This window comes from Mustela lutreola, chromosome 1 (assembly GCF_030435805.1).
Source record: "Mustela lutreola isolate mMusLut2 chromosome 1, mMusLut2.pri, whole genome shotgun sequence".
In the NCBI taxonomy this organism is placed as follows: domain Eukaryota; kingdom Metazoa; phylum Chordata; class Mammalia; order Carnivora; family Mustelidae; genus Mustela; species Mustela lutreola.
Window position 1 is genome coordinate 204,072,631 of NC_081290.1, and position 21,539 is coordinate 204,094,169.

Genomic DNA, 21,539 nt, shown 5'->3' on the forward strand with positions numbered 1-21,539 from the left:
CTCACTTGTCCTTTCTGCAAGTGTATTATTTGTTTTGCTATTTTTTTAAAATTTCATATACACACATTTCTATCAGAAAGACCCAAGCAGCTCTGAAGAGAGAGTATCTCAGAGGAAGAAAGGCATGGAGAAAGGACAGGGGAGGTGGGGACATCAAGGCATGAGCTAGTATTCTAGACCACCTGCGGAAGGCAGTCCTGCTCAAAACATCTCTAAGCACAGGTACAAAAATAAAGCAAACTATGACTTCATATAGATATATAGATATATAGATAAGCTAGCTAGATAGACTTTATATAGGTTTTCTGTATATTTATATATGTGCACCAAGGGCGTGAGCCCCACTCCTCCTGCCTAGCTTGAGTCTCCTGTCCTCCCACTTCCCACTCCCCAGATGCCCCGTTTGCCTGAAGCCTCCCACTCTTGACGACTGCATCTGATCCTTGCACCCACCCACCTTTACATAAGTTCCCCTCTCTCCTTAAAATAGAACAAATTATATGTACTTATATAATTTTATATACAATCTCCATAAAAAATACACTAAAGATGGTATACTCCTAATTTCACCCTCCTACCTAAACAGAAGTTGCCTATCAAAGAGTCAACCAGAAAGAGGGTCGTCTAGGCCTGCCTGATGCTACTCAGGCAAATTAGTGTGTCCTTATAAACCCTACACACACACACACACACACACACACACACAAACACCCCAAACCACAAACACACCCCATACCAACACACAACAAATGTGCCAGACACAAACACCCGCATTCCACAAACACACATACCACACTCTGATATACACATACCACAAACACGCCAAACAAAAACACCCACATCGCACCACAACACACGTGCCCCCAAACACCACATACACACCATAACCACTCACATCCACACACTACATACTCTCACACCCCACACATTCACACACGCAGACAAACCGGACACCCTCACACCCACACAGCGCACACATTCTCACTTCCTGAGCCCAGGAAAGGAACACAGACTAGACAGCTGGCTGGGACTGGAGGCCGGGGACATGACCTGGCAACTTTAGAGGGGCATGTGAGACAGCCCCATTTCTCTGACCAGCTAGGATGCTGTCTACTCATGACAGACCTCTGATGGTTCATGTAGGCAAGAGAGATATTCATTGACAGAATGAAAATTGCCTTCCAAGGGTTGCAGGATGACCATGAGGAGGTTTATTCCTCTCCATCACAGATGAGATTTCTAGATGACCGAAGCCAAAAGGAAGCAAAAAGCCTCTAAGTCCTCATCACCCATGAGGGGGGTCAGCATTTGCCCCTTCCACTACTATGGAAAAACCCCACACATCACCCAAAAGCATGCTCACAGTATTTCTAAGGCTGAAAAATGTAAGTCCCCTATCCCAGCCCCACCCGACTCCCCTCCCAGATTCCCTGCCCCACCCAACCATCTCCCCATCATAAACCATGCACAAGTTCAAGATCCCTGGAGCCATAAAGAAGTGGGGTAAGAAAGGAAAGGCCTAACTGGTGTGTATATGGAGTGGAGGTGGAGAGCTTGCCCTAGTTCCTAAAATAAATCCAGGAAATCCAGTGCCAGGGAGAGGTGGGGATGGTAGAGCACATTTCGAGACTAAAAGGAAGAGGCCCAGACAGACATTCACGTCCCTGTCTAGGGAGACAGGAAAGGCAAAGAGCCAAGGTACCAGGGACAGGGACTGAGAATCCGTACCCGATTCTCCCCAATCTGGCTCTCCCAGCCAGGCGTCCAGAGCTAGCAATCACTTCTTCAGCCCTCTTCAGAAACCCCAGCTACTAGTATAGACCCATCACAGAAAAGAATACCTAAGTGATTTCAATTGCTGGTTGTTGTCCTACCAACGTATTTATTAATCAAGATATTGCAATTTTTCCTTTTATAAGGTATGACGAGCTATTAATGATATTTGTACTAATGCCTACTTTTTCTTTATCCTACCCAGAAATCTTTGGGGTAAGGAGGGTCTTTAATTCAGACCCAATCTATTGGAAATTATTTGATCAGCTTAAAACAAGGTTATGAAAATACTTCTACCCTCTCAGCAACCCAAAACACCGAGCACATGGTGAGGATATTTGTTCATGAAAGACTTACTTGAAAGTATAGACAGGGGGCCCAGAAATAAAGCACTGGGCCAGTTTGGTTTTACAACCAGTTGGAAGGAGGGGTGGTAATGGGTCCCCTCCCTAACCCAGCATCAAGCTGGTAGGAGGGCTAAAGTCCCACCTGGGCTTGATTTTTATGGACTTCTTCTAAAGAAGAGATTTTTAATTCTACCTCTCGATCTGAAAAGAGGCAGGGTTGGAGACATCAAAAAGGACAGTGGAACAGTTGGTCTAAGCTTAGGGAGAAACTCGTTTGTCCTTCTGTGTCAATCAGACTGTGGCCATACCCTGTCAAAGGAGGAGAAAGTGAGAATCAAACCTCTAGGTATAAAGCCACCGTGTGGCTTCGTGGTCTGAAGGCAGTCTCTGTGCCTCAAGAAGAAAAGGTGACAAATAAAAAAGCAAACCCCAGTCCTTCCTCTCCATCACCAGCAACATCTTATAAGCGGTTTAAGATCATGGGAGACAGGGAAAAGGCCATCCGCCGCTTCCACTTATGAAAACAGACGAATGAAGCTTATGAGAATGGGTCCTGCTTCTCTAACGACACAGAGGGGGCAATACGATGGGGATCTCAAGACAAGTCTAGCTTTGGGCCTGAGGAACTCTTAAAAACAAACACAAGAAGCTGAAAGACATCACAGAGAATATGACCATGTTTGGTTTGGGCACTTAGTGTTATAGGCTAATTCTAGAGGAAGCAAGGAAGTCCGGCTAAGCAGCAAGACCTCTTACAAGATCCAGTCTGGGCCTATGTGCCAAGACACCTTACTCTTTTTTTAATGACTATATCACCCTCCCACACCTGTCCCCCCAAATGACCTTCACTGCTACTACTCTCCAGCCTGCCCCACCCCAGACAACTGCTCCTCTTTCTTTTCTTGGGTTGACCCCCCCCCCCCGACTTGTACACTGCACCCTTAGGGGTAACTAAGTTATCACATGCCCCATAGAGAAAGGTAAGGCTTAATGTCCCTCCGCTTTGGCCTGTCATATCTCAGAATCCCCACCTTCTTTCTACTTTGCGATTGACCTAGCTCTATATTCCCTTTCCAGCCTTACAGACACTACGTCAAAGAATCTGACCTCCTTTCTGTGCTCCAACTCTCTCCCTTTCTTGAAGTACCCCACCCGATCAATTCCCTTATTCAGTTTAGATCTGGACCTTCTCCCCAAAGCAATAAGTGCAGCTCTATAGGGCTCCAGCCCTCTGGCCTGCCAGAGCCTGTCTCCCTTTATTTTGGAGAAGATATGAAGGCAGAGCTTGCCCAAAAGGGCTGGTGAAAATGCACACTCTTCCCCAGGAGGAGCAGTGGGGATGCACTCAGGGGAGCTGCCTTTCACTCCTACCCATCTCTCCCCTTTGACTCCTTCCTACTGCTCCCTGGAAATCCCTGTGATGGCGCCCAAAGCTTTACATGCAAGCAAAGCAAGCCCAAGATTAACCATTAGCTTCTCTTTTCTTATGTTTCTATGTAGTAATAAAATGTACTTTATGTACAATTTTCCCCCAGCCCACCCCAACCCCCCAGAAGGCTTTTCTAACAAAACTGGAAGAAACAGCTACAGCCACGCATCCCTTGGCCCTGGATTCTAATCCCGGCAAGTGGCAAAGTCACCCTGATGCTTTGTGAAGTCTGTTTCTCCCTTGAAGCTATTGTTTTGTCAACTCAGCAAAAAAAGCCAACCAAACAACAACAAAAAAAAACTCAAGATTTTTTTTTTTTTTTTTAAAAAAAGCTTGTCAGAAAATTCCACATCTGAACCCTACCCAGTTTCCTCTGTGTAAAAGACATAGGAAAACAACTGGAATCAGTACAACCCTAAATATTTTCGATCCCAAATCAAAATAAAGACAGAGAGCATTGAAAAATATTAAATAATTACTCACCCCAATCCACCCCTGTTTGAGATGCCCCTAAGAGCATGATCATTGGACACAGGCTCTTCAAAGTGGGGCACAGACCCCACCAGGCCTGTGGGATGAAGCACCCTTCCTTCCTTCCTATAGAGAAAGTAGAATCTCCAAAGATCTCTCATACCACCCCCCACCCCATCTCTCAAGGAAAGAAGCTAGGGAGGCAGGTGGGGAGACACAGTGGTAGGGCTCACCAGCACATGCTGAACTTGGTCACAAATGATGATCCACACACATGACCCCACGCAAGCCATGAAACCCACTCAGTGTGGTCAGCCAGCAATCAAGGAACAGGATTCGCCTTCTCCTTATTGCTCATTTATTCCCCAAGCAATTGCAGTCTCAGACCCTCCTACATGCTTTCAGCTTCAGGCTCTTTCAAGAATCATGTACCCTTGTCCCAGTCTGCAAATCACTTAACCCTGAAACAGTCACAGTTTCTAGTCAGGGTGCAGAATGAAGGGGCAGGCAAAAGTCTGAGACACAGGAGTAGGTTCTTATCCGAGCTGCTTCTACAGCAAAGGTACCAGACCATAAAAGACGAAGTCTGGAAGACATTTGATGGCCCACAGAGTGGAGCACAAAAGTCATAGGAAGCTCACGAGTGCACATGGCAATTGTTCAAGGGCAGAGTACAAAGGACATTTGGTCCCTAGAAATGGCTACACCCCCATCACACAAAGGTGCACAACCACACCCTCACATATGTGCACACACCCAGCATGGGAGTGTGTACCTACGACCTTTACCCTCCATCACACAGACAGAGGGGACTATATTCTGCCAATTTCCACTGCAGCTCTTCAAGGAAGGACTGAAATAGCTCCCAGGGGTGCAGGAAGGCTGCCAGCCTTCAAGGACACTGTCACAAGGAGGCCGTCTTGGGAGGAGAAGTGAGTGTGAGGCCACTGAGAGATACGTTTGTTGTGTGTCCTTTGCCTAGCATTGGGGATGCCCCAGCACAACTGCCACTGGGTGGCCAGCAAAAAACCCAGCTCCCACTATTTGGTCTGATGTGCTGAGGTAAGGGGCACTGCCAGAGGAAGAAGAGAAGACAGGAGTCAGCACCTTTGTTAGCCCTGGAGATAGCTTGCTGGTGGGCCCCCTGGGAAAGCACAGCCACAGTCTGAGGCACCTCAGCCCAAAGACTGGCTCTCAGCCTTGTAGGATATCCAAGAGAGGCAAAGCCATCCACCTCATCTTCCCCTCTTCTTTGCTAAGCTCAGGACCTGGAACTCCTAGTGCATGGGGATCAGAAGATTGGCCCAACTCACCCTGAAGTCCTACAGCTCTGGCACCCCACATTCACATTTCAGCCAGGATCCACCCTGGTCAGCAAGCCACACACCAAGAAAGGCTACAGACTGAGCCAGTGTGAGACCCGTGTCCGTTCCCCACACGCCCTAGGAGAGGTACTCAGCGTGTCACCCATCGGGCACGGTAGCAGAGGTAGTGCTTCCTTGGAAAAGCAGACGGAGTTGCCCAACCTCTGCTTTCCCGTTTCGCTGGAGCTGCTGCCCAGTGGTAAAGTCAGGGGTTTTAGATGCCCAGAGAATGGCGTTAGCCAGAAGGTCCAGGATCCACCCCAAGGGCGCAGGCCCAGCCCAGAAGAGTAGAGCAATCAGCAAGATGAGGGCCAGAAACTGCCCCCTCCCTCCTCCATCACAATGACTCATCGCCCTCAGAAATGAACTCTGGTTGTATGACATGTGACAGAACGGTCCCCCTTCGCTAGGCGAGAGAAAGGAAGCACCAGGGCTGGTGTGGCAGAGAAGAATCCACTCCCCTAAGATGGAAGCTCCCAGTAAGGAGCAGCTCCCCAGCTCTCAGAGCCTCCCCCTGCCAAGGTCATCAGAGCTAAGCCACTAGCAACTGCAGTGAGACCAGCAGAAGCCTCCTGGGCTTTGACCTGGCCAACATCCAAGCAGACAACAGGGGAGAGGCAGATGTCCCCAAACCCACCAAGACAACAGCACCAAGAAGGAAATACTTCAAGGAACCTGATAGCCACCTTTATTCCCAGGCAGCCAGGGGGCAGGCTCCAACAGAAGAAGAGGGGAAAGAGCAGACACACCCCCATATATCTTCAGGACCTTCTGCCCTGCTCTTGAGCAGCACCATTATCTCATTGGGAGAGAGAGATCCATCTTTAGTCACTGTAGGACAGCCTCACAGAAGCTTCTGGGTGCTAAGAGCTTGAACTAGGACAAGATTTTGGCAGAAAGAAGGATCAGAGCCCAGGCCCCTACCTACCGCCCCTTCCACCTTCACCCTCCGCCTCAGCCAGCTCCATGTAAATAAACCTCGAGGGAATGAGGGGTGCCAGGGGACCTCCAGAACCCAGAAGCCTGAGGCACCCTTGCTTCATCCGATCCCATCCTGTTGGAGCTTGGGTCCACGGGTTGGAGGAAGGCCCAGGGCAAGGAAGAGTCTGCAGGCGGCACGTGCAGAGATGGAAAGGAGCCGCAGGCGGGCTCCCCACAAGTGGCAATTAATCAATCTGGGGAATTAGCTCCCACAAAAAGAAAGGAGGAATCCAATCAGCGCCTTTGGAACAGCACTCCAGAGGGTGCCGAGCCAGAGGCAGGATATAAATAGAGCCGCGGCAGCCTGGCGCTCCACACAGATGGCTCCAGAACAGGAGCCGGCCCTTGGGCCACAGGGCCCCCAGCCCCAGCTGGACCAAGAGGGCCTGACAGATGAGCGTGCGTTTGTGCAGGACCTGCCTCTTGGCCCTCCTGCTAAGCAGCTTCTACTTCTGTAGCAGGAGCCAACCCGTGGAAGAAAGAAAGACACCAGTCTGCCCTTTGCTGGCCACCCTCTCTTCACCTAGGAACCAAGAAGTAAGGGCTTGCATTTAGTTCTGTGGTAACTTATTACCTCCCCCCCAGAGCAGGCAGCTGGCCATCATGGGAAGCCCCATTCCTGCTCTGGAAGGGAGAAGGTAGAGAGATGAACGGTGAGTTCAGCGGAGAAGGCATGAATCCTGTTTCAGAAGGAATGACACCCTGGACAGACATCAGGACGCCCAGCCGGCTCTCTGCCGATCCTCCTTACAAACCGCACAAGTCTGCTGCCCTCCTCTTCCTTCCTTCACTGACCACAGAAATAAACAGCACTTTGCTTCAATGTACATATATATACATAGAGAAACCCACAAACTACATACAGATGCATTTGTATCTATATCTATATATATGTAGAATTGGAAGATGGGGTGGGCCGTCCAGCCCTCTTCCAGGACTTGAAAAAACTGAAACAGAAGCAGAGAGCAGTAAAAGCCATTGCTTTCCCCTTCTTCACTTCCAAAGGTATTTGAAGAGGTGAGAAAAATCAAGCCAGTGAAGAGGGGAGAGGCGGGAAGGAGGCTGATCTCTCCCTGTCCCCAGTTCACTTCCTGATCTCTACCTACAGGTCTGCCCCTGGCCCGCTGTCCCCAAAGTGAGACCAGCTGGCCAGGATTTGGAGGAGGCTGCACTCCTGCTGGAGAGAGGATGAGCAGAACAAAGGTCGGAGCAGCCCCCCAGACTACCCCTCAGCTGGCACACCGTCATCCTCCCTCCCCCGCCCCTCAGCCCAGCGTGACCACCCTAGGACAACTTAGAGTTGTGTCGCGTCACAGCAAGGTGGCGTGGCCAGGGTCATCATGATCCACGCTGTTAAGAATCGCTGTCTGGTCTTCCGGAAGCTGGCGGTGGCACAGGTCTGAGAGGCGGGCGAAGGGGTCAGGCCGGGAATGTCTCTTCTTCTTTCGGAGGCAAACGGCTTCATCGGGCCACAGAACCTGGGAATCTGGAAGCTGCTGAGCCTGGGAGGCAGAACCGTCTAGGGAGAAGGGAACAGGTGAACCAAACAAACAGGAAAAAAATCAAGTGGGTGAAAAGGAAGGTGGTCCCCCTCACACGCTCACCATTTTCATCTGCTGAGACATATATCCTGGCTCTCCAGTATGAGAATAAGAATCACCAAGTGCAACAGGGCACAGGAGCCTGGTGGCCAAAGGGCCTCCTGTTCTAGAATCATCTGTGCTGAGAACCAATGACCTGAGTCTGCTCCCCTGGTCGTTCCGAGGGTCAAGAAAGCAGGATGGGTCTAGTCCATCAGCATTTCTTTTTTATCTTTTATTTAATATTAAATACTTTTATTTAAATCTCTTATCTAGTATCTCTAGTATTTAAATTGTTATTAGAGTAATATCTGTTTATTTTTTAGTGCCTCCTGGGAACCAAGCATCATTCTAGGTTTGAGGATCCGGGCTTCTAAGAGTGGGTTGGAACTCAATACACTTTCTTCACCCTCTTGTCCCCCAGCAGTGACAGACTTTACCCAAGATTTCCATCCTTGCAACAGAGCCAGATGTGGCCCTTCCTAGACTCCCTGGGCCCCTCTTCTATCGCATGGCTCTTCTGCAGATACAGCAGTTAAGTGCTGGGTGTCTAGAAAACTATACTTTAGTGTGGAGTAAGAAGGAAGAGACAAACATTAAGGACTTAAAAAATACAGAAATGAAATTTCCAGATACTGAAAGACCTACAGAGAAAGAGGCAAACAGGGCCACGCGAGGGCAAAGGACTACAGCACAGTTCTAGTCTCAGAAGAGGAGTAGAGTCTCGAATGACAAGCCTTCCAAAGCTCTGAGGGAGAAGGGTTCCCAGCAGAAGGAGGGGCAAAAGTGAAACCCACGGCTTTAGAGCGAATGTGCCGTACTCGAGGGACCGAAGGAAGGCTATCATAGCTGAAGCAGAGCGCGCAGAGGTCAGTGAGGCAGGGAAGACGGAAAAGGGTATCGTAAGGAGTTTGAAATCTGCTCTGGTTGCAGTGGGAAGCTTCTGGAAGGTTTTCATCAGATGCGTGTGTGTGTGTGTGTGTGTGTGAGTGTGCACACTGCCATGACTGAAAGAGGATGCTGTTACATCTTATAAGATCACTTCGGTTGCTGAGTGTAGAACATACTGTCGGAGGAGCAAAGGATGAAGCAGGACAACCTGGAGGCGAGTGCAAGGGTCAGGGTGCGGAGGGCAGTAACTCAGAGTTCAGTTTCAGCCATCGAGGTGGAAAACAGTGGTCAAATTTAGGATCTGCTATCAGAGTTGGGAGCATAGACCTTACCAATGGATTGGACGGGATGTGTGAGAGCAAGAGAAGGAGCAAGGCTCACTCCCCCAGCAGCGAGGTCGGGAGTGGTGATCTTTAAGAAGCTGGGAAGAAGCGAGGAGAGACAGATTTGAAGAGGATGATCAATAACTCTATTCTGGACATTGCAGAGGCTTGTAAAACATCTAAGTGCATGTTCAGCAGGCAACTGGAAATATGAGATTTGAGTTCATGGAAGAGACTGGAGCTAAAAACAGACATTTGAGAGCCATCAACATGTTACAGGGCACAGGATGGTGAGACAGAACAAGAGGGAGTACAGGCATCTGAGGTGGCTCTTTCTGTTAAAACAAAACAAAACGTAAATACATAGGTAGGTAGGTACATGGCTCTTCAAATGTAATGGGCTTAAGGGGGCTGAACATTCAGCTTTAGGCTCCAATTTCTCACCCAAACCCTAAAAAAATCATTTTCCTCTTTTCTGCCCCAGTATTCCCATCTATAAACAAATAGGATAAGAGCACCACCCAAAGGCTAAGTGAGAAACAAGTGCTCACTTCTTCCAAAGATTCCGGGGGCCTCTGAGGACCTCTTTTCCATAACCCAGTCCCTAAAGAAAGTTACTCTCCAGTAATTAAAGATCTGCAAGGAAACGGTTCAGCTGCCTTTTTTTTTTTTTTTTTTTTTTGACACCTTGTGACAAGATTCCTAAAACCATGGATTAAAAGAAAAAAAAGAGTACATAATAAATACTAAAGAATGTTCTAAGTGTAAAAAAGGGCTGAATTTTTTTTGCACTATCTTAGCAGCTACTGATCAATGCTGGATATAAACATCAGACATACTTCAATAGAAATGTCCTTTCTATGATAAGGAGATTTCATCCTATCTCTCTAAGAAAAGTTTGGTCATCCTGCAGAGGCTGCGTCATGCCATGATGTCCCCTAAGCACTGAGTAGGACCCCATAATTCCCACGTCCGACTAGAAGGTCTGAAATAATAGAGAAGAAATATATAAAGAAATAGAGATAGTTCCAAAAGATATATGGCAGAGTGGAAAAAATTAAGATACTACTTATGTTGTTTTAAAATGCATTAAAAAAATACATGTATTTTATCAAGGTGTATGCATGGAAAGTCTCTGAAAGCATGCATCCTGCCAAGAAGGACACTTCCCAGAAGGGAAGAAACAATCAGGAGGATGATCAGAGACTTTACCTTTCTAATTTTCACATGAAAATTATATTTATGTATTACTTGGTAATTAATATTAAAAAGAGACAATAACACAAGCTGGTGCATTTAATTCTAGAGAAAACCCAAAGATGGGATCCTGAACCAAACAATCTCACAATATCGGCAGAGAGGGGGGAAAGAGAGGATCCGCCATTTACCGGATCGTTTCTTTGACTTCGAAGAGCCCTTGGATGACTTTTTGGGCTTCTTTATCCGTTGGTATTTCAGAGCCTCCAGCCTCTCAGGTGCAGCAGCATTCCCGGGTGCAGGTGGATGTGTTCTGGAAGGGACAATTAGAGAGGCACAGGTCAGCTCCCAGAAGAGGGAGCTTCTGAAGAGGGGCTGGAAGAAAACCATACAGCTGACCCACAGGAGGACAGAGTCCCAGGCATCCACAGTGGTTCCTTGACACCTGCCTCTTGATTGCTCCTGGAAGGGAGAAAGGCCAGTAGAAAGCTCCAGCGGTGGGAGGCCTGCCTCAGATGGAAACCAATCTGCAGGGCAACCAGAAGACCTAAGAAAGGGAAAGAGAGACTTTAATCTTGAGTTTCATCACATGTCACTCAAACCAGGAGGAAGAAAGTCAGAGAAGAAAGCAGCTTCAGTGACCAAAGTTGTTCGAAAGCATCATAACAAAGACCTTTAAAAGAAAAGTAAAAGGGCAGGTTAAAGCAGGAGGTGAGGAAACCTATCCCAGTGAACGGACTATCCTCCTTTGGAAAAGAGAAGGCCAGGGCCAAAGAGAAACCCCAGATCCAGTGAGATGGAGGGTACATAAAACCCAGCTTCACTGGGCTTCTTCCCGTGTGCCCACCAGACTTAGGCAGAACCCCAGCAGCTAACAGCAACAAATATTTGTCATCTGCCCACATTTCAACAGGGGGTGTCTCCCTGACGCTCTCAGATGTCACCAGTCATGCACGAGAATAAAAGAAGGTGGGAGTAGATTTACGACAGTTAGTGGCCCAATTTGGCAGCCTTGCAAAGCCCTTGCCTTCAGTAGCAAGTTCCCAGTGAATCTCTGCATTTTACGATTCAGTAGAGAAATGGGTTGGGAAAGACGCCACATGTGTCGGTCTCTCCTCCTCCCTCATCTGCGGGACGGATGCTGTCATGTGCCTGATGGATCAGCCATGAGATTAGAACCGAGCCCACAGTTCCGCTGGAGCCTGTGCAGCCCCTGTGACAAAGGAGACCAAAGGGAGCCGAGAGAATGGACTGTCTGTGACAACCGGTAGATACTGGAGAGACTTTTCCAAGAGTCATAAAAGAAAATCTAGAAGACAGGGATCAATGTCATTTCTTCTCAAAGTAAGCCAAACGTGGAGCCCCAGGAATAAAGGCAGAGAGAGAGGAGTTGCTCTTTCTTTCCCACCAGGGCTGGCCTTAGCATGCCATCAGGGGAGCAGAGACATTCTAGGGCCACAGTGCACAGAGGTGAATCACATTCTTCCTCAGTCCCTGCATCTCCCTCTCCCACCTCCATCACATTGGTTTTGGGTAAATCCTGATTAAAAGGAGGACAGCCAACCCTGTGAGGGGAAAAGAAGTGCCCAGTGGTGAGCAAGCAGAACAACAAATGACAGAGGATGGGAGGTCTGCAGCCCCATCTCCCCAGTCCTCATCACACTCGTGGGGATAAAGGAGGAAAAAACTTACAGACTAATTGTTGATAAGCCTCTGGTCTCTGGGATTTCCTGCATTAACTGCCAATGAAGCAACCCCCATCTTCTTTGATGGATGTCATCACTCCATAGCCTTTTAGTAAATGAAGTATCAAGAAGCTCCTCCAAAGTTCAGGTCAGAGACAGCTTCTAGATTTTCCACATTGCCCTGACAGCACGGAGCTCAGAGGCCCCACCTACACACACACACACAAGCAACACATGGTCTCGGAGAGAAATCCAACTCACCATGAGGTCTTCCACCCCCAAAGACCCAACCTGCAAATTCCCCGTCCCCTCCTCCTTCAGACTCTACTACAGAGATCCTACATAGCAGCAGTGGTGGCCTCAAGGGAATCTGGAAGGCGGGCAAAGGGTGGCGATGGCTAGGGTGTGAGGGAGTATGACTCTGCAATGCTGGCAGGATGTCCTCACCCCCTTCTCATCCTTGACTAGGGCTTCAGCTACCTAAAAGGAAAATCAAAGGTATGAATCAGCTGTTCAGTTTACTTCTCTCCTGGCCCTGGCCAGCCTCTTCAAAAGAACCACACAAGGTGAGCAACGCATGGTCCAAGGAGGCATCTGACAAGCAGGCAGCCCCAGGGAGCAGTGATTAAACCACATAACCCAGGGTGCCCCATGAGGGCATGAGGGAAACTGGTTCAGAACACTCCTAGGGTTTTTCCAAGCCAGGTGAAACTTCCAAGGATACTACTACTAAAATTAACATATCATTATATTTATCATTTCTATCACATAGCATTTATTTACCACTTACCATGCCCAGCACTGGTCTATGTTCTCTATAATAGTTTGCATTCATCCTTACAATACCCCTAAGAGGTAAACACTAGACTGATCCTGTTTCTCAGAGGGAGAAAATGAATGCAGAGGGTTAAGCAGCTTGTCTACTTAATCCAGTTAAAATGCAACAGAGACAGGACTCTCAACATCAGGCTAAACTGCTCTTCCAACTTCCTCCTCAAGGAAAATGGTCCAGAGGCTCTCTAGAAGAAAACAGAGTTCCCACACTTCACCTGAGCGGTAGGTCACTCCGCCGTGCCGCAGTAGTCCCGGACATTCTCTGCTCCGGTGGCACGGCCAGAGTAAGACAGACCAGGGATGGGAAAACGCTGGCTGAAGTTATATCTTCAGGCGAAAATTCCCAAACAGTAATGATCCATGGAGGAGGAAAAGCCAATTTTCCCTTGTGAAACAGCCAAGCGCCAGCCCTTCCAGGACACCTGCTGTTCACCTGTTTTCACTTGGGCTCAGTGCTCAAACACAGAAACATGACAGAAGGCTCCTGGAGGCACCAAGACACTCCACCGATGCAGGAGAGAAAAATATAAAAGCAAATGTCTGGAAGGACGGGGTGGGTGAGGGGGCAAAAATGGATCTTTATTTTTAGCAAATGATACAGAAAAGACACGTGAAACAGGGCCCAACAGACTTTACCTGCAGCATGTTAAGCCCTTTGGAATCAAATTGCCTCTCTTTTCTAGGAAGGGTGACCATGTCCCCAGTCAATATCAAGCCCACAGTGACCTATCAGATAATGAAGCTTTTGATGCTGCTGTCTGTCAGACAGTGGAAAGCATGGGTTAAGCAACTTCATCCTATCCCTGGAATAAAGTTGGTAAGAGAATCCGAGGTTGACCAGCAGGTTACCCTGTTAGAAAAGCATCCAAACCTGGGCTCTCTAAGAAATGGAGGTCACTGTTCTCTTCCCAATCAAATTCAATTCTTCTAAAGTATACAGGAATCCAGCAAACTGGCGCTTTCCTCCTCACAGGAAGTCAGAGTATGAGGCCTAAAGGCCCAGAGGTTTTTCTGGATCTTCCATGTCATATGGAGTTCCCCGTGAACCCCAGTTCTCTGTCCCAGCGATGCTTCTCTGCAGTTCAGAACTACCAAAAACTGCCTGGAATTTACTCTCTCTCTCTCTGTCTGTTTTCATAAAATCCATACAAGACCCAAATCACAACCATTTAGCCCAGGGCCTTGGCTGCTTAGCTCTCTGCTTACCTAGGATAGTGGAGAAAAAACACAGACAAAAAGGTTCAAAAAATAGGCAAACCACAGGTCAGAGAAGTCAGAATCCACTGGACAGTTCCTGCTCTTACTGGCCTAATTGCTGACCACTCCAACATTTGTCGGCTGTCCCCAGTCAGCAGGCAGAGGCAGTGATTTAAGGAGTGTTTTTCTCCTCTTCATAACTGCCTGACAGCAGACTCTGCTCACCTGACCTTAGACCATGGAGGGTAGATGAGGACATCCACTTGTATATAAGGCATGGCCGGGAAAAAGGTCTCCCCACTCTCCACTTATAAAACAGAAAGCCAGGATTGCAGAGGTCAGCTCCCACCCAGCAGTAATGACAGAGGGCAACCTTCTCCAGTGGGATCAGGGGACAAACCCAGTGTTTGGCCTCAGTGCTTGGGAGACTCTTGTTTCCAAATGGGAGCTCCTTCCTACAGTCCACCCAGTAAAATGGGGGCCCCATTCACCCTTCCAGACCCACCTGATTAGAGAGGCCAAGGTTGGCACTAACAGGAGAGGGGGCTTGAGGGGGGAGGTGAGAAGAGGGCTGCTCCTGGTATTGAGACAGGAAGCCGAGAAAACCACCGGCCTCCCAGCGGGCCCCAGAAAGGGCTGGTCCACGCAATACAACTCCCCACTCTGAGATGGGAGTTGGCAAGAGGAGAAAAAGGGGAGAGAGAAAGGAGGAGAGGCGGGAAGACCACTGCAGGTACAGGGGAGAAGGAACAGGAGAGAGACTGAAGGAAACAGGAACAGAGCAAGAACGAACGTAGACAAGACGTGTCACACCTTCTCCAAGCAAGACCAAGTGGAGACACATGCAAAGGAGCAGCATGAAGACAGCGTCTGAAGAGGAGCCTGACGCCTCCCAATGGCCCCAGCAGCTACTGCGCCCGGGGGAGGCTCTCAGCAAGCGGGAGTGAGCGGTGGCTCTTGCTGCCCAGCACCATCAAGGTCTAACTCCAAGGCTGCAGGGAGCACTTAATTCTCCTAGGCTGGGGATGCTGGCCAGGCCCCCAAGGAACCAATTCGCCCTCATCACTGCCCTTGGTTTCTGGATTTGCCACAGCAGGGAGAATATGATAGCTCAGCTCTCAGATCTGGTGCAGTGGGGAGGTTGTGCAGGGAGGGGTCAATGACTGGTGAGGGGAGTGGCGGTAACAACGGGGAATGGGGGTCCAGGCACTTTCCAGGAGTGGAGTAACAGCTGGTGCTGTAGCTATCACCTCTCTGGGGGTGAGAGAAGGGTCCTAACTGGGGTTCAGGGAGGGAGAGCAGGAAGGTGCGGGATGGCCCAGTCATTGTCACTCTGGAGCATGCACCCAGGAGGCCAGAGGAGGCCCCTCAAGAAGGTAGGCCCATAACTCCTGATACCCTCCCTGCTCTCCAGTGCTAATGGCCGCAGTGTGGTACCCAACTAGCCTCAGACACAATCCCACGGCCTCCTGGCTGTTAACGAGTTTATAGCTGCAGATCATAAAGAAATGGCAAAGCAGTCCAATCCTTCTTCTGGGAGGCCACTTTTCTGACCGAAGCCTTACAGTCCTGAGTTAGGATAGTCAGCCTCCCTTGACATTTCTAGGTGTGCAAGGGATGCAGATGCTTCTCACCTAGAGAAGCCAGGAAGCCCTCCTGTTCCCACTCTGCTTGTTCCCAGAGGCACAGGCAATGGTGTCCATGGCAAAAAGAAGCATCTTAGTCACCAGAAAGACAGTCAGTCTCGGGTGACCCTAAGCCTCTTAAAGAGACTTGATAACCGTCTAAACTGCCCAAGTTCCTGAGACCTCCACCTGGAAGAACACCAGAAGAGGACCAACCTCTGTGGAGAGCAGAGGAAAGAGCACAGCGCTTCACTGCTCAGCTTCCTCCTGCCACGGGGGAAGCCTGTCCTCTACCCCTGGGACTCTCCTCCCAAGACCCCAGAGCTGTGACCCAAGGAGATCAGGAGTGGCTACTACAGGGATCTTGAAAGCAATTTGGACCTGAGGGCGAGGTCCACATCTCAGTCCTGTAACAACCAAGAACAGGCTACCGAAGGCAAGGGACATGAGACATGGTGACAGTCCCCTGCCCTTGCCCTCACAGGACTACAGGTGACCTGGTCCTGAGGATGACCCAGCTGAGGGAAGGAGTTGCCAGTTGAGGGAAGGAGCTGGGCCACACCGTGTGTTCCTTGAGATTAGAAAGATCTCAAGAAGGCTGTGAGGGACCAGCAACCCCAGAGGAAGATCTGAGTCTCTGGGGGACTAGCATGGAACTGGGGAGGGGTGGTGGACGCTGCCTGAGGTTGCTGGGAAACCAGGGCAAGCAGGGGTGGTTCTGGATCTAAGTGTGGCCTGATGTTTCCAGAGGTGCAGAGATGCAAAGCGGCTCTTAGGCATTCTAGCCCCTCAGGGTGCATGCAGGGTCCCAGGGGGCTTCTGTGGGAGGCCCTGGGTGTGTGGGCAGCAGGGGTCCAAGTGAGGAAAACTGCAGGGAGGCTCTGGGAGAGGCTTGGCATGTGAGGTGGGAGTCAGAAGCTGCAGCTAGGCAGTGCCCGAGCGTGGCCTGGTGAGGCTGTGGGAGCAGCATGATGTGGGGAACCCAGAAGCCGTGGGGTCCAGAGCAGCGGAGGCTGCCGCCCACAGAGGGGGTGAGGGGACATGGTTTGGATTCCCCTGTAAAGGAAGCGATGGCCCTGCGGAAGCCCCGTCCGCCTGTCCGCCCCCCGCCCCGCCCCAGCCGCGGAGCTCCCTTACCTATTGAGCTGAGGAGAGGCTTGTCTCGACAACACTGCCCAGATAGCTGAGATCAATCAGAAACAAAGCAGTTATCAACACGGGCGTGGGGGAACCACCCACGCACACCCAGAGGGGAGGAGGGGAGGAGCACGGGGGCCAGAGAACCACAAGCGAGGCCAGAGAATGGGGTGAGGGGAAGGAGAGGAGAGAGACAGAGAACCAGACGGCACGATGGACGAGGCAGATGAGCGCTGCACAAAGCACAGACGACAGGGCTGCGGCGCACAGCACCTCCTGCACAGACGGAGGCACGGGGTCCCGTGGGCGCGCCACGCCGGGCGTCCTAGCTAGAGCTCTCCGCCACCTTCTCCGCCTGCCAGGAGCAGGGGCAGTGGGAGGAGAACCCGTACTTCCAGGTACCGGAGAGGGTGGGAGTGCCTGGGGCAAGGGAAGGGCGCTGGGCTCCCTCCTCTCCAACCGCCTCCCATCCTGCCTAAGACCAGGCCAGCCTCCTCTGAAACACTCTGCTCCCCTGCACAGGCGGCCACATCAAGAAGAGAGACCAAAGGACGGAACCAGAGAGAGAGAGAAAGGGAGGGAGGGCAGGAGGGACCAGGGGGCCCTACGGAGACTTTGCAAACCCTTCGGAGCCAGTCGGGCCAACCCCAAGAAGATCGAGGAGGAAGAAAGACAGACAGAAAGCCAGACTTGAGAAGGAAGGAAGGGAGAGGGGTGGAGGGGAGAGGGGGACAGGGGAAGAAAGACGAGAGAAAAAGAGGCACAGACGGGCGTCCAGGCTGACTCTGGTACCTGGAATACCAGCTGCTACAGTTTAGAGTGTGCTCTCTCAGGCAGGCTGATCGCAGGAGCTTGTCTGTCTGTCTGTCTGTCTGCAGCTTCCTGCGAGGCACACAGGTTGGGGTAGGGTATGTGGCTCCAGGATCACAGTTCACAGGCCTGAGATTTTGCTCTCCCAGCCTCCAGGATGTGCCCCCTGGAGAGTTTGTTGGGTGGGGGGGACCCCACTCACTAGGCTGCTAAGGCCAGGAGATTGGGAAGAGGAGCCCCAGGCCTGGTGGTCCAGGGAAATCAGGCTTCAGGGTCCTGCCTAGCAGGGAGGATGGGCCGGGAAAGAAAAGGAGGCTGGATACAAGGTCTCTGGGTAAACCCTGGAATCACCCAAAGCCAGGATCACAGGGATGTAGAGAGCCCTACATTGCAAGAGTAACTGAGGTGACCTCTCCCTCAGACACATCACACTCCCCCCAACCCCCCGCCCATGTGCGTCTACTCCCCCATCACCCTGGGGGCCTCCTGGGAGCTCTGGGCTGGGTGGAGAGGCTCCCTCATGCTCCTGGCAGGGTACCTGGGCAGGTAAGCCCCACCCTCAACCCCATGTCCACACCCCGCTGATGCCAGGACCAGAACTCTCCCGAAGGGATGCTGCAGCATGTCCAGACAAGCCCTGTCATTTGGGTTGATGGAAGGGGCGGAGGGTGGGTAAGGAATGGGGGGTAGAAGATGACCAGGTGGAGGTGGGCAGGAGAAACCAGCTCACACTCACCCTGAAGTAGGTAATGGCGGTGGGGGGGGCTCTGGTCTGAGCAGTTCCTCCCCCATCCTTCGAGGGGAAGGCGTCTGTCCAAACACATCCAGGTTGTCCGCAGGCCCTGCAGGGCCTGGCGGAGGGGAAGGGTAGCCTGTGGCCAGCGTGGTGAAGCCCATGGTGGGCCGGTAGCTGGGGCTCCCGCTGCGGCTGCTCTGGGAAGGGGAGCCCGTGGATGGCGTGGATTTGCGAGAGAAGCTGACAGCGGCCGGCGGCTGCAGGGTGATCTCCGACATCTCTGCCTGCTGCAGGAGGCCCGGGCGAGGCCGGGCCCGGGCGGCAAGCTCAGGGGAGCCGGTGCGGGAGCTGAGGGGGCTTTGGGTCAGAGGCGAGAGCCGGGAGGGCTGTAGCACCACTTGATGTAAACTGGGCTCGGCGCGCCTGGCCTGCCGGGGGCTGGGCCGGGGCCGGGGCTGGGGCTCGTACCACCGGGTATCCAGGCCAAATGTGCTGGGGCCGCTGTGCCCCCCGGGCTCGGCCGGCTCGGGGTAAGGCAACACGGGGATGCCCATACCTTGGCTGGTATGTCTTAGCTGCCCTTGGCTCACCAGAGGTTGCATAGGTCTGTCCTGCCACTTAGCGGAGGTGGGCACTGGGACGGGGCCTCTGCCCGGCGATTTGCCTGCCCAACCCTTTGGCGCCTCCAGAGACAGGATGCCTGGGTAGGCCGCGGGCACCTGCAGGGAGGTGGGGGGCAGTCCTCGGGGGAGGCAGGCCTTGGGCTGCAGACTCTCGGCTACATCACAGGGGTGCAGCTGGTGGGGAAACATCATGGCCGGGGTTTCCAGGCCCCCAAAGGGGAATTCTGGTCGGCCCCAGGGCTCAGGGGAGCGCCCTCCTGTGGGTGTCTGAGTCAAGGGCAGCGTGCTGTTGGAAGCATTCTCTCCGTTTTCCTCAGGAATGGTGGGGTGGCCGAAAGGCCCCTCAGTGTGCAGGGGTGGGGAGGACATGACCGAGCTCAAGGGGCTGCCCACTTCTGGCATGTAGAAGGGCGGCGGCTCCACCTCCCCAGGGCTGCTGCTGCTGAGGTACCCATAATACTGGGCATGGTGGAAGGGCCGGGGGGCGGGGGGTCTGGCCTGGCCTGTGGCCTGGAGCCGACCTTCCAGGCCGCCGGGGCCCTCCAACCCACGGGGCTGGAACCGAGGGCTGTATGCTGGTGGTGGCAGGTAGGACTCCTGGCTGGACGACAGAGGAGTCAGCTGGGACTTCAGGGCAGCCACAGATGTGGGCACCAGCGGGTCCTCGTTCTCCTCATCCGACTGGCGGAACTCGGGGTACATGTCCGTCTCCTCGGCAAAGGGGAAGCCCTCAATGCGCCTGCTCTTCATCGAGGGCTCCATCTCGGACGGATCCATCACGAAGCGGCCATCGGGGCCTCTGCTGATGAGCTCGATGGGCGTCGTGGCCTCAGCCTCGGCCTCGGCCTTGGCCACACTGTACTTCTTGCTACTGATGGCCCTCTTGGTCTTCTTGTACAATGACAGCTCCTTCTCCCGGGTGGGACTCAGCATCCTCTTGGCTGCCGGCTGGCCTTGGTCATCGGAGGACTCCGACGGGGCCCGGAGTGTGCGGATGCTCTCGGGGCTCACCTTGCCAGAGGACAAGCTGTAGGGGTGAGTGAAGGAGCAGGAGCATGAGGTGGGAAACGCCTGCTCCTCCACTTCTTTTTCTCCTCTTAACGGACCACCACAAACACTTAAGACAATACTCAAAAAAAGGGATGCAGATGGGCCGCATATTTTGGCGGGAAATACTTTGCTCAACGCTCCGCTGTCTAGATATGTCCCGGCCATTTCTGAATGAACACCCGCATTTCTGCTTTCATTCTGCCCTGTCCTTCCTGTCTGCCCCACTCTGTCTAGTTGCACCCCTAACTTCATTCCCAGCGTGCTCAAGAAAGGCAACCCCACCTTCGTACCAACTTAAGTGAAACACACTAGGAAGGCACATCCATTAGGATGGAAAAAACATCACAGAAACCCATTCCAAAGCTAAAAAGAAATGGATTGCCCACTAATTTGGACTGTCCACACTACTGCTCCCTCGGTGCACGTGGCCAACTTAAAAATACCACGCAGATCCGCGGAAAACAAATAGTTTCGAGGGGCTGAGCGGGGCCAACCACCTGCCTGTGTCCACCCTGCACCTCTGCCCACACACTAGCACAGCAGAGGCACTTACGGAGACTCCAGGCTCTTTCTGCAGTGAGTAATGGAGAGTGGAGGATCTGGAAGGAAGAAGAAGGGGAGGAGAGCCTACTGAGGCCAGAGACCCCAAACTCGTCTCAGGCGTCCACAGGTCCCGGAGCAAAGCCACAGAGGGGAGCCGCTCCTTCCAATGCTTGGTATCTCTGGGGCCAGTCCCCAGCCCTGGGCTCACCACCACTACATGTGTCCTCTCGCCCATTCTGGCCCCTCACTCCCTCCCCAGCATCCTTCTTCCTTACTCCCTCTTCCAGATCAAGTCCCACTGGCGATTCCACCCATAAGACCCCATTTCCCTGTTTTCAAGGGGACCCATGCTAAAAGTGGGCCATCTCTTCCAACAGGGAGCATTTGGAGCTGGGCCAGGTAGAGCAGGGCGGTGGGGGCAGACACCCACCTTTTTTGCGCTTGAGCTTACGCTTGCGCTGCTTGTTGACAAAGCAGGCGGCCAGGGTGCTGAACAGGATGGCAGCTGCCAAGAAGCAGATGGTAGCTACGATTCCAGCCAACACAGGCCGAGCTAGCCCGTCATCGGTCAGGTCCGGCTGTGGGAAGATGTCTGTAGGGGGTTGCGAGGAACACGCATGACTCCTCCCCTGCCTCCCTCCTATAAAAGCCCCCACCTGCTCTGACACCTAGCCCCCACGTACTTTTCCCTACCTCTGCAGAACAGATAATGTTAAGGCTCGGGATCTGTGCTCAACTCTAGCACTTGGAGAGGTTTGGATAGAGGGGGAAGAGAGAGAAGAGACTAGTTTACGGAAGTCAAGTGATTGCTACAGAGCTTAGGAAGAAGGAATCACATCTGTATCTTACCCCATAGCAGTAATAATTTCCATAATTATGTCTACTTGGCTAGTGCTTTTTGTAAAGGGCTCTCATGCATACTACCAGACACCCTTGTATGAGG

General features: G+C 51.9%; 1 protein-coding gene across 6 annotated transcripts in view; it reads right to left on the bottom strand.

Moving 5' to 3' along the window:
• Nucleotides 1–4,861: 4,861 nt before the first annotated feature.
• Nucleotides 4,862–21,539, bottom strand: part of IGSF9B (immunoglobulin superfamily member 9B) — a 49,729-nt gene continuing 33,051 nt past the window's right edge. For 2 of the 6 annotated variants that reach the window (XM_059185379.1, XM_059185390.1), the window contains exons 16-20: nucleotides 21,027–21,188; nucleotides 20,607–20,652; nucleotides 18,381–20,030; nucleotides 10,548–10,669; nucleotides 4,862–7,884 (exon numbers count right to left, since the gene is read on the bottom strand). In XM_059185379.1, the coding sequence (XP_059041362.1) occupies nucleotides 7,676–7,884; nucleotides 10,548–10,669; nucleotides 18,381–20,030; nucleotides 20,607–20,652; nucleotides 21,027–21,188 (2,189 nt within the window). In that variant the 3' untranslated portion in view covers nucleotides 4,862–7,675. The other 4 variants (XM_059185398.1, XM_059185407.1, XM_059185416.1 and 1 more) reach the window with 4 other exon arrangements.